This window comes from Aspergillus sydowii (assembly GCF_001890705.1).
Source record: "Aspergillus sydowii CBS 593.65 unplaced genomic scaffold ASPSYscaffold_23, whole genome shotgun sequence".
In the NCBI taxonomy this organism is placed as follows: Eukaryota; Fungi; Ascomycota; class Eurotiomycetes; order Eurotiales; family Aspergillaceae; genus Aspergillus; species Aspergillus sydowii.
In genome coordinates this window covers 177,041-189,299 of record NW_024467881.1, presented here as the reverse complement: position 1 = coordinate 189,299, position 12,259 = coordinate 177,041, and the positions used below count along the sequence as shown (strand labels likewise).

The 12,259-nt window shown below is 52.5% G+C and overlaps 4 protein-coding genes across 4 annotated transcripts; 1 reads left to right on the top strand and 3 right to left on the bottom strand.

The window, feature by feature from the left end:
• Positions 1–43: 43 nt before the first annotated feature.
• On the top strand, positions 44–2,145 carry ASPSYDRAFT_95892 (Zn(II)2Cys6 transcription factor; the record flags this gene model as incomplete). The annotated part of the gene is made up of 6 exons (XM_040853186.1): positions 44–82; positions 138–513; positions 574–1,034; positions 1,088–1,239; positions 1,288–1,830; positions 1,890–2,145. 6 exons carry the CDS (start codon positions 44–46, stop codon positions 2,143–2,145), a joined length of 1,827 nt encoding a protein of 608 aa, XP_040696005.1.
• A 2,255-nt stretch (positions 2,146–4,400) lies between these two features.
• Positions 4,401–6,584, bottom strand: ASPSYDRAFT_189966 (uncharacterized protein; the record flags this gene model as incomplete). Its single annotated transcript, XM_040843628.1, has 2 exons — positions 4,401–6,093; positions 6,163–6,584. Coding segments are annotated over 2 exons (2,115 nt in total), but the record flags the coding sequence as incomplete, so codon positions are not given.
• A 515-nt stretch (positions 6,585–7,099) lies between these two features.
• Positions 7,100–9,745, bottom strand: ASPSYDRAFT_1170419 (beta-glucosidase; the record flags this gene model as incomplete). Its single annotated transcript, XM_040840241.1, has 7 exons — positions 7,100–8,429; positions 8,476–8,888; positions 8,941–9,163; positions 9,228–9,280; positions 9,339–9,532; positions 9,586–9,649; positions 9,671–9,745. The coding sequence occupies 7 exons, from the start codon at positions 9,743–9,745 to the stop codon at positions 7,100–7,102; spliced, it is 2,352 nt and encodes a 783-aa protein (XP_040696003.1).
• A 397-nt stretch (positions 9,746–10,142) lies between these two features.
• On the bottom strand, positions 10,143–12,025 carry ASPSYDRAFT_52459 (MFS transporter). Its single transcript, XM_040848489.1, has 3 exons — positions 11,902–12,025; positions 11,472–11,834; positions 10,143–11,412 (listed from the first exon to the last, which is right to left on the bottom strand). The coding sequence occupies exons 1-3, from the start codon at positions 11,945–11,947 to the stop codon at positions 10,331–10,333; spliced, it is 1,491 nt and encodes a 496-aa protein (XP_040696002.1). The 5' UTR covers positions 11,948–12,025; the 3' UTR covers positions 10,143–10,330.
• Between the last annotated feature and the right edge of the window lie 234 nt (positions 12,026–12,259).

The window sequence follows — 12,259 nt, the reverse complement described above, 5'->3', positions numbered from 1 at the left end:
TCTTCTTCTTCGGTCCTTCCAGCGTCCAGACAACGCAAACAGCATGGCGACTCGGATTCGCGGGGCACGGGCCAGCTCCAAGGTTCGATCCCCAGTCCAGACGCCTGGCCCAGCCTGCGCTAACCGAATCTCCCCAGGCCTGTCACTCATGTCGACGGCGCAAAGTGCGATGCCAGTTCGATCTTGGAATGGCCAAATGTCGCGCCTGCTATCGACGATCGTCTTCGTGCCTGCCGAGCACCGCTCCAATTTTCGCAGGGGTCCGGCCGGTGGCCGTTCCCCAGCTTGAGCCCGAACCCGCCGCGCTCGACCCCTTGGCCGATATCTTCTTAGGGCTACCGGCGCCACCGCCGCTGGTCGCAGAGACCACGCATCACGTTCACGACATTGACGACGGCGCGTTGCCTCGTCTCCATCAAGTGAGCTCGGCTTTCGATCCGTCGCCACCTGACACGGATCCTTTTTCTTCTCTGTCATGCTTCGCGCTACCGCGCTCCCTCGTCGGTCATCCCAGTACGTCACCCCCATTACTCCCCCTCAACTGGCGGCCAAACTTGCTGACTTAGTGCCCAGGCTCGACACCCCTGTCCCTATTCTCGCCCGAGGGCAAAGAGTGGTTGGCAACAGCTGCGGGCACCGACGTCCTCGACTGCCATGGTCTCTCGGCTGCGGCGTTCGGTGCAGATGCGCTCTGTGAAACCCTGAACCCTTCGCCGCGGGCACAGCAGTTCATCGCTCTGCCGCCAAAGGACACTGCTCGCTCCCTACTGCACACTTACTTTGCGTCATGCAATTCCTTCTGTCCTACGTTCGAGGAACAGGAGTTCATGCTATGGTTTGAGCTCGAGTACCCCATCGGCCCCGAGTCGTCAGCAGCGTGGGCATGCCTCAACGCGACCTTGGCCTTGGCCTCTCTTCTTGATGAACAGTCGCGGCCCAACGCGTGGCTGTTCTGGAAGAACGCTTCACTATCCTGGGAATCGTTCATGACCCAGGGTCCCAGCTTATGCTCTGCTCAGGCTCTCCTGACAATGGTAACCCCAGACCCACTCGGAATACCAGCTGCCATTCACTCATCCATGATCAGACTCTCTACCTCCTGGGGACCTTCCACAGAAATCCGTCCAGCGCAATGGTTTCGATGGCGGTTCGCATGCTCAGTGGGATATCACCACCTCAAGGCGGCCTGTCGCAGCAATTCCAGTTCGTCAGAATGGTCACACAGGCTTTAGACTTAGAGTACGTCTCCATCATCATCTCATCTCCACGGTCTGACCTCTTCTCCAGTCATGCTCTACAGGTTGGAGTGCCGCCTACCCAACTCGGAGCGGTTGCATATATGGATATTCCCGACTATCCTCAAGACCTCAATGTCCAGTTCGACTGCTACCCTTTCTTCTGTCGACTGTTGGAACTGAAGGAGCAGGTCTACCGCCAACTATATTCTATTGCTGCACAAGATAAGGATGACTACGAAGTAATCGCCGCGATCGGCCAACTGGACTCTGAGCTCGAACAGTGGAAAGGCGACATTCCTGAAAGATATCGACCCGGCCACCCAAGGGCCAGAGATACGATCGAACAGGCATTCTCAGCCACACTCCTTCACCTTCATCTCAGCTACTACAACTGTGTCTTGGTGATCCATCGTCGGTCGACCTCTTACAGATCGCATTTAAATGCGTCCACGCAACCGTCCGCCAGAACACGCATCGCACAACAGTCTCCAAATCCCCGTGCTCTCATCTCAACGCGGCTTTGTGCCGACGCTGCCCGTGCCTCGTTAAGGTTGGTCAAGTGTATCCCGAAGGACAATCCCTTGGTTCGTGGGTAAGTCTCAACTCCTGGCCAGCAAGCAGGATACTTCTTTTTTGCTAACGTTATAACAGGCTGATGCTGCAATATGTTGTCTTTGCACTCAAGCTCCTCGTCACCCATACGATCCAAGACCCAAGCAGTCCGCGCGCGCGTGCCGACATCCTACTCATGCGCAACCTAGAAATTGTGCTGTCGACCATTGCTGTCAGTCAAGACGAACGGAGCACCCGGAATTTGATTGACTACTGTACCCATCACCGAGATGTCGCCGAACAGGCGATCAATAACGCTCTAGCACGACACAGACCAAAAGACTATGATCTATGATGTACCGCGAGAGGGCCGTACCTCGTCGCACGTTTTCTGAATATCGCGCTTTTATGAAGGCATCGCAGGCTCGACCTTCAATAACCTAATACCCTTGATAAAGAGATATTTTGCTCTGTGGACACGACATAGATTCCACACAGCAAAGTTTCGTGGCCCGTCATCCACATAGCCAAGTGCTCACCGCAGCTACATTGTCCTGACTTATTTTTACTACCTGCCCCGTTGGGTGCCATCTGCCGCGAAAGGAAGGGCAATCCTCTTGTTGTGGTGGGCCCAGGCAGGGACTCCTTGCGGAGTGCCGAGAATCCGTGGTCAGCTCGAAAAGGGCGAAGAGTGAAGACGCCAAGTGCTGTCCCCTCAGCTTGTATTTTATCTTTCACAACGACCTGAGTTCTGGCCAGTAGGAGGCGGCCATGGATCCTGTTTGGGGCAGCCTTTGCCGGAGCCTGTAATGTGATTGGGCCATTAGTTTAATACGGTACCGTGACCATGGCGGCTCGTCGGTTCATTGGTTCATTGGTCAATCTCCCAATTGTGTGTCCGCTGCGGGTAACACGAATATTGGGAGTGGGCCGGGATGTTCCGCCTGCCACCAGACCAGCCAAATCGGATAATTCCTGACACTCGAGTAGTTCTCCCAACATCCTGTATTGGTTACACTTCATGCTTTCCTTACCCAACAGAAACCACCTTTAGGGTTAGCAATGTTCAAGGGTGATCAAGGGTATTGTCATCTTTTAGGATTCACGTACACTGTCAGCCGCCTGTCTCCGGCCAGTTCCAGACATATACTACAGATATATATATTTATATACATTGTCGACATTGACGATCCCGGTGAAGGCGGTAACTTCACCGTTTACATCAATATCGAATTGGCAAGGTCGACAATTCACCGTTTGCACCTTCAAAGAAGCCTTCANCATAGAGTTACACAAGGAAAGCTCGCTTGTTCCTAGCGTGTCAATATAGAGGTATAAATAGGCCTTCCATAGCTGTGTCTAATCAAAAACCATGCACTTCTTTTCATATCGATTTAGTAGAGATTTTTCCACATACATGTGGACTCGTGTACTAAACCAAACTCTAGAGAGCACGCATTTCTGTTACTTCTCATCAGCTTGCCCATGGTCATGTAATTTCCGGCAAGTAGAAGTCCCGTAGGACAAATTCATCAAGCAATAATCACAAATAACACATTTAACAGCCCTATTCAAGTGACTCGGAAGCTGAACGGGAGATCCAGGCGCTCTTTCAATGTAAAAATCCCCAAGAATCCCAAATGGAGCATACGTCCCCTCCGCTGGAAGGGCTGACTTGTAAACGCGTTTAAAGGACTCGCTTTCATCATCTTCGACGTTCTGGAGGTTAGACGTTAGCGTCCATCTCGTTAGTCGATCCCACCAGCTTCTCCGGCTTTCGAGAATTGCTCGAATTTCCTTCAGGTTTGGTGGCTCGACCAACTCGACTAGCTCTAGCAGACTCATAACGTATTTTCGACCAGTTACTTGTTCGGCATTGGCGCCTGCCAGGGTGTCATTTGTGACTTCACGTTGGAGACCTTCAGAGGAGCGCTTTGTTATGATGAACTGAACATTGCCGTCAGCTCCTGCCCGTAGAAGAAGCTCAACGATAACACTCCGCGTATGGTTCCTCATGCTAAGACATGAGTATCCGAACCGGAAAAGGCACAAGAGCCAAACAGATGCGGTCTCTGCACCCTTTGTATCACCCTGTCCCGGATCCTCGCAATGGCCGTACACCACCTCCAGCTCTACTATCTCGCTAGGGGTCCGCCCATCTTGTAGAAGCTCCAGTACTAATTCAACATCGCCACTATCACACGCCGCTAAAAGGAGGTTTGGCCCTGACTCCAGGGTTTGGCGTTTCAGCTGGCATCGTAGATCAGGCGGAAGAAGTGCTTGCATGCTTCGTAGAGTAAACTCGCTAAAGATGCAGGATGGGTAATTGGACTCCCTAATTGTGGGCCAACAATCGGAAAGCGAGGTTTGCAAGTTTTGTCCGCGCAAGTGACATTCGGTTTGGCATCTGCTGTCTTGTTGAGGGGTGTCGACAGGTTGAGCGTGACCACTGGCGATGGTGCTGAATTCCTCAAGGATGCGACGGGGTATCTCATATTCCTGAGCTATAGCTGACTGCATTACAGTAATTGTTTTATTAAGATGCGTTCTCAAGGGCCCACCGCGCGATCCGTATTGTGACATGTTGCGGGACAAGTCTTTGAGTGTTGGTCGGGCAAATTTGAATTCAGCGAGCATCAGGCGCAGTATCCCAGAGTAGACGTTGATATCAGGAACACGCGTCTCCATTTCACGCTGCCGGGTGCCAGCCAGATACTCGCGAGCCGTGCGGTGGAGGAAGCGGACCTCGTATACAAAGTAGTCATGGCCGTCAACATCACGGCTTCTTTTGGGGAACATCTCCAACAGCCCACGCGAAAGTCGATCCAGAAGGCACGATACACGATCAAGCCGCTCTTTTATTTCAGTCTCCGAGCACGCCCGCATGGGCTGTTTCCAAGGGAAGTCCGGATTGGCGAGGTCCTCTAGCCATGAGTAGGCAATGGCACTGCCGACAATTGGCTGCCACCTGCAGAAATCTGGGATTGTCAGGAGAAACAACGTGTCTGATAAAGATTGGTCCTCGGGGTTGATTGAACCGAGAATCTGATCAAACAGCCCATCGAGCCCCTTTGGCATGGCTTTGAGCTTTCTTTTCAGCTCTTCACCGGTGACTTGATAGCCGACACTTCTCAACAGAGAGCGAACAGCTAGCCTCGCCCACAGGAACACCCCATTGGAGTGTCCAACAATGTCATCCACGAGCTCCCGGTAAGAGTCTTTGATACGGGCGAAGTTGGGGTCTTTCTCGAACATTGCCAGGCTGAACTGGCAAATGTCCTCACGGGTGAGCTCATGTATATTGATCTGGCGATTGACACTGCTAGCAAACGACTGCAGGAACGTGACATGTGGGCGACTACTGACGCAGAGTTTGATGTTTGGTGACTGGGTCCAGGATTGCAAATATCGCGCGAGATGCCAGTGGTCGACCTCGTCGCCCTCAAATTCGTCGAGCCCGTCTATGAACAGGCAAATATAGCTGGGAAGAGAGTTAATCTGCTGGGTAAAGAGTTCAAATGCCTGTTTGACCTCTTCCAGGCTGATGGGGGTGTCGTGCGGTGGCGCTACTCCGGCCAGCAGGCCTGCCCAGATATCAGGAAAGATACGTGGGATTAGATTGGGAGACTGCCGGCATATTTCGAATAGGAGACTCCGATATAAACCCTCTAGGGAGGCCTGAAGCCGATCGCCAGAGTTCCAGAAGAAGAACTGTGCGAATATCAACGGATTGTCTCCTGCCCAGCGTCGCAGCTCCGCCTGGACTCGGGAGGATCTTGCCAGGAACTTCATCAAAGTCGATTTCCCCGACCCGGCCTTTCCGGAAATATGGAAGAGGTGTCGACCTGATGCGAGCCATGTGAGAAAGCACTGCCGCGTCATGTCCCGCTTGGCCTGCTCGTCAATGGACGCCACAGGGGCTGCATCCTGGCCATCTTGCTGTTCCGCCTCGCTCCCTACCATCCACGCGAATGTCCCTCCTTCTGCGGCTGCAATGCTATCACTTCGAGTGTACATTGACGCAAATGAGAGCCTCCCGAGGACATAGTTCTCTCGAGTGATTGCTGTTGTCATGGATCGAAATCTTGCTAATGAATCCTGGATTTTTGCTAGCCCTTGCTCCTGTGGGCCATTATCATCTCCTTTGATGTTGTCGTTCTGCGGTGCTGATTGGATTGTTTCTACCAGTTCTGCAATCTCCTGGTGCAGACTGTCGAGATGTCTTGTCGTCTGGTTTTCCAACGACCTGCACTCGCCCCGAAGAGCGTCCACGTAGTCTCTGATCAGAGAGTGTTGCTCGTCACTCTTCGCACTAGTCGATGCATCAGCATAAATCCCGCACGATAAAGCCATCGGCAGTCAGTGGAATAACCTGAACATGATTTGCAAGCGGATCAAGATCTCAGCCTGGTAGCCCTGCAGCCGGCGTTCAAGAGCCCAGACATCCTTCTCCCTCCGCATACTTTGCCACTTCACCCGGGCTGCTTGCCATGTTGATTTCGTATCTCCGACCCTCAGTCTCCGCAGTAGCTGGACCAGTTCCTTGGACAGATCGTAGCAGTTGGACGACAAGCGACACAGCTGCTTCTCATTCTCTGTGCGGGCGGGCACATCTGATATCAGCTGTTGGGAGACAACATTGAGGTCTTCGGCTAGAATACTGAGGTTGGCGTTTTCCTGCGTCATTCCACTCGCAGAATCAAGCACTCTGGTCATGCCAGAAATGACCTTGTACGACAAGTCAATAAAGGCTACGATGTTGCCCGCAAGGCCGAGGGCTGATAGAGGGTCCATGGTAATATGGGCAGCCTGGGGCCGGGTACATAACCTTAGTCTCTCTACTGGCGGAAAAGAACAAGAACAAGCAATAGACAGAGAAAGTCAGAGCATTGTGCAGAGAGAGTGCAGAGTTCGAACTGTGCGGGGATGTGAATGCTCAGCCGCAGCTGCAGTGGGGCTGAGTCACCCCAGCCTGCGTGTAACTAACTAATTAATTATATAATTATACAGATAAGAGACTAAGAGACTCAGGAGACTCAGGAGAATGGCTATTCATTGCGAACATGATCTTGAGGACAAAAGAAAGGAGACATCCTGACTTGAGATATAAGCTGCAGGCTTCGCTCGAGCATGTCTACATCAGCCTGATTATTTCCTTAGCACTTCTTGAATAGTATAATACCGATTCTAGACGTTAGGCATGAGGTAGATGAACTGCAGAATCATAGGGTACTGACCCACTTATCTCATATATATATATCAATTTTATGTTTCGCCTTCTCTCTCCAACTTCGCCACCAAAATGACTATTAGATGATCTGAATAGATCCTTGCAGCGAAATGTCGCGACTTGATCTCCCGACATAAATCTTATAGTCACCGCGCTGTAACCACCACTCTTGTCGCGCAACATCCCACACGCTCAGATCCCGGCGGGTCAATGGAAAAGCCACTTGAACTTGCTCTGAGGCAGGGATGTACACCTTTTCGAACCCTCTCAGCTGCCGAACGGGCCCGCCAGGTAAGCCAATATAGAGTTGAGCGACTTCACTGCCGTCAATGCGACCCGTGTTTGTCACCGTGGCGGACACGACTGCCACCTCGTCCCAGAGGTGAGGGTTGCCTCCCTGCTCTATCCGAGCAGCAGGAGGAAAAGGAAATGGCGAATCATCATGCTGTGAGATCAGTAGATCTGTGTACTGGAATGTCGTGTACGATAATCCGAAGCCGAACTCATACAGAGGCTCGATGCCGTGGGCATCAAAAGCACGGTAGTCAATGTTGACACCTTCAACGAACTTTGACTGTGGAAACCGCCAGAATTTGCCCTGGCGTTTCGAGACGTGAAGTAAATGTCCGTAGTCCTCTGCCGCTCGCGCAACCGTGTAGGGCAAGCGACCAGAGGGGTTGATATCTCCATAGAGAAGGTCGACGATGGCACGCCCCGTGTCCTGGCCAGGTAGATGTGCGAACACAAGACCGGTCACATTCTCGTGGTCGATCCAGTCATTGACGAGTCTGATCCCAGCGTTGTGTACAATCACAATGGTGTTGCTGCATTTATCAGCAACATTGGTGACCAGGGTATCGCTGTATTCATCAGTCACTGACTGGCGGTCATACGCCTCAGATGCAAAGGCGTTGATGAATACCAGGCACGCATCACTGGTGGGGTTCACCGCAGGGCCTTGCGACTCAAGATCCCACAGAAGCGAGCTGCCATCCTGTTGTGCCCGCCGCTGCAGGGCATTGATCGGGGCATCGACGTACGCAGGGGAGTTGTCCCCAGATCCGCCGCCGACCCAGAGAGTATGGTTCTGCTGTATCAATGGCAAAACACCGAGATCAGCGGATATTGAATGGTTGAGGTCCACGAGGCCAGTGTTGAAGACCAGTTTGTCGGGACTCTTTGCATCGTAGCCGAATACGGACACCATCCTTGGGGATTTTAACGGCAGGCTGTCTCTGCTGTTTTTGACCAGAACCTGCCCTTCAGCAGCACTCTTCAACAGTGTCTCCTTGGCTCCTGGGAACGTGGCGTCAATCCGATTGTGAGGGGCGTTAACGTTGTAGGGCATGCCGATCCCAGGCGCAGGGAACGAAGTGTCTTGCCCGAGCATGTACCACGAAGCAAGGATCCTGAAGAGACTCAGTATTCATCTCTACAGTCAGAACGAAATCTTACCTGGTGGCCATGTCGTCTAAGCGAGTGGCGTTCATTGTACCGTTGGCAATTGCATCAGTCAGGTTGGATCCCCAAAAGTGTGAAATAGGAAGGGCCATATCGAGTCCAGCATTGGCGGCAGCAATGCCTCCATGCTGAGCAAACCAGTCCGACATGACATAGCCTTGAAAGCCCATCTCCTCTTTCAGGTATCCATTCAGCAGTTTGCTATTCTGACAGGCGTACGAGTTATTGAGACGGTTGTAAGAACACATCACCGACACGGTTCCGGCTCGTACGGCGTCCTGGAAGGGCCACATGTAGAGTTCGTGCAAGGTTTTGTCGTCAATGTTGGATGAAAGCGACTCGACATAATTGCCCTCTTTGTCAACGATAGGATTCCGGTGCAGCTCCTGCTCATTCCCAACAAAGTGCTACCAGAAAAGTGTCAGTCCGCTGCACCGGGTTGATAGCCACGAGTCATACCTTGATACAGGCCGCAACTCCTGTTGACTGAATTCCCTGAACCGACTCTGCTCCCAAGACCCCGGACAGATAAGGATCGGGGGATACGCCCTCCCAGTTGCGCCCACCCTCTACTACTCGTCCCATTGCACCCACTACAGGGCCTAGGAGAACATGAACTCCCTTGGCGCGATATTCTTCAGCCATCCAACGTCCGCGGTCTCTGGCGAGCTCTTTGTTCCAGCTGCTGTCGTCAGCGGATTCTAAAGAACCATCAACTGGTCCGTGTGGATGGAAGATGCACTCACCTTGCACCTACATGAATGCCACTAGACCAGCCATTCACGTAGTCGGTGTCTCTCTAAGTTCGATTAGCCGGCTGCTCAATTGCTGCGAAAGCTATGCAATGCGGTGCGTACCAATCCATTTGAAGCATCGGACAGGCAGAAGCCGGGGAACCCAACACGGGGGATAGCAGGGATGTTTCCCATGCATCCTGTCTCTGCTTTGGTCCCAGCAGTCAGACTGACTTTCTCGTCTGCGGTCAATTTTCCCACCAGCGACCGCGCCTTGGTATATGCACCCGCCCATGGTCCATCGCCAGTGCCTTGCGCTGTATTTCAATGTCAGCATGTATATCGCGGCTCTATAGTATCAACAACGTACGCGATGGGTAAACGGGAGGCGACTGTCCGTAGAAATAGGAATCACTCGTGATGTTTCCGCCCGTCTCAGAGGTTTGCAGTGGCACCTGCAAGCTGTACGAGGATGCCAAAGGAAGGCTGTATAACAGCCGGCCAATCCAGCTGCTGATGAAAGCCACCATTGTAGCCAAAATATACAGCTTCTGGATGTGTTGAAGAGAAAATTGACCTTCCCCTACGGCGCCCTGTTATATATGTTAGTCCCCGACAGTGAGGCCCAACGCAGTGTCTTTGGAGAAGCCCTGCGGCCAAGCACCTGCACCACAGCCTGGAGACAGGGAAGAGTTGGACTATCGGTTTAACTAACCAAAGTGGACAATATACCTACAGTGGGGAATGCGGCCAATCGCCCCGCGGCCAACTTTGAGTTACTCCACAGACAAGTATCTGAGTGTGTGAATGCACTGATTGATCCGCACGGGCACAGAGTTCATGGAGCCCATGTAGCTCTTAAAGCCTAAGCGTTCGCTGGCTTATGGGTTTGAGCCGTACGAAGCTACATGGATATGTACAGGTGCCAAGCAGACGGTGCAACATAATAAGGAGAATTGAAAATAAGGAGCATTATAAAATTGTTTTGTGATATGCAGCCAGTTCGCAGCGTTCGCTTACGGACAGCGATGTTGCTAATCAATGATGAATTAGAGATATGCCGCCGGCTACGTCAAAGACTTCGTAGTGATTCACGCCGAGTGAAACGTATCCTACTAATCCGAACCGTCCCCTTGGACCTCTGGAATGCGAGGCGGGGGCTTCATGGTAAGTATGAGCAGCTCAGCAATCAGTGCAACCAGTCCAATACTCCACCAAGCAGCAGCTGAGCCGCCAACGCCGTAGACATACCCTACCAGAGGTGGAGCTATCGTCCGCGCCCCAGAGCAACAAGTCATGGCCATGCCATTCACCCGGCCGAGAATCGATACCGACGGTGTCGAATCCTTGAGCAGAATGAGCAGACACGGGTAAATAATGATGTTCATGAAGTTTTGCGCAAACAGGTCCATATAGATCGGAATCAGTGCGTGGGACCGGGGAGCCATGGTGATGAACGGCACGACGACATAGGCGAGCGGCGCAAGAATGGTCATCCAAACAAAGGATTTCCACACGCCAAACCTGCGTACGAATGGTGTGAAAATAGCGCCCTGGACAATGATGGCCATGAAACCGTTGGCAGACATAACGGCACCTACTTTACGCACAGAGAATCCGAAGCCCCCTCTTAGGTCCAGATGCCCGGTGGGTATGTCTGCAGCTGGAGAGTCGACCAGGTATATGGGCATCAACACACCGTATACCATCTGTAAATAGGAGACGAGGGCGAGCTGCAAGATGAGGAGAACCATGTTGCGGTTCCAGCCGGCTGTGGTGTCTGGTAGCCGCACGGGTTCCTCGAGAATCGACCTCTCTGAGGCCGTCTCCAGTGCATGTGCAGCATCGGATGCCAAAGCGTGTTGTGATGTCGTTCCGATAGCTGGAGTAGGTGTTGAGGGTGCGAGATTGGTCGGTTGTCCCTGGAGGAGTGGTGAAATCTCATCTGTATCGTCCGCAAAGGCATCATCCTTAACTGGGACGACTCGAGTTTCCTTCAGAAATAGCGTGCCGAGGATGACGGCAATCATGATCCAGATCGCTGCCACCAGATTTGGGAGCAGGTATGGATAGCTACTGAACAAGGAGCCCTCGAGGACTGGCCAAAGCAAGGCAGGGCGTGCAAGCAATGCACCCATGGAAGAACCAATAATCGACCCAAAAAACCACATGAATGGAATCATGCTGTATGCCAGCGCTGGAGGACCGGTTAGAGACACTTCCAGCAGGGGAGCTATGATGGCGGCACCAACGTACGTTCGTGCTCCGGGCATTTGACCATCTCAGAGACCATTGTCTGCATAACGGCGACATTCCCATTCAGCAGGCCTCCCAGGGCCCTCGCGGCGAGGGCTACCCAGTAATTCTTTGCCAGCCCGAATCCCAGGCTGGAAAGGGCGACACCAACCAGGCCGGAGAGCACAACAGGCTTCCTCCCAACTTTGTCGGAAATCGTGCCCCATACCACGGCCGTGCTGGCCTCGGCGAGTGCAAAGGCAGAAACTAATAGCCCGGCGTAAAAGGCAGCATCCTCACGAGTGCCCCTGATATCCTTGACGAAAGGGTAGTTGTAGGCCAATATCGAGGCGAATGCTATGGGCTCAGCCAGCCTGCAGACGGCTAACATTGTATTTGACATTAGTGGACGACCCCCTCTGGCTTAATATGAGTGCAGGGCCAAACATACCGAGAATGGCCAGCTGCTGTGTTGGAAACGGTTCATTTACAACCATTGCTTTGCTTCCCTTTCTCAAGAACACCCGCTGTTCGATTCTATCTTTCAACGAAAGATTATGCCGACCCAAGTCAAGGATATGAACCGTTGAAATAACATTAACCGGTCGCTAATTAGGGAATATTTCAAGATATGCACGGCCCCGCTGGTGGTGGGGGATGATGGCCGCAGGGCGATTGAACGTGGTGCTTACCATGCAAGCCACGCCAGACTTGGTGAGCACTGCATTTCTCCTCCAATTGGCATTCTCTTGTTCTCCACACGCAAAGATGCTCAAACCGGTTTTCACCAGACCCACCAGTGGGTATTC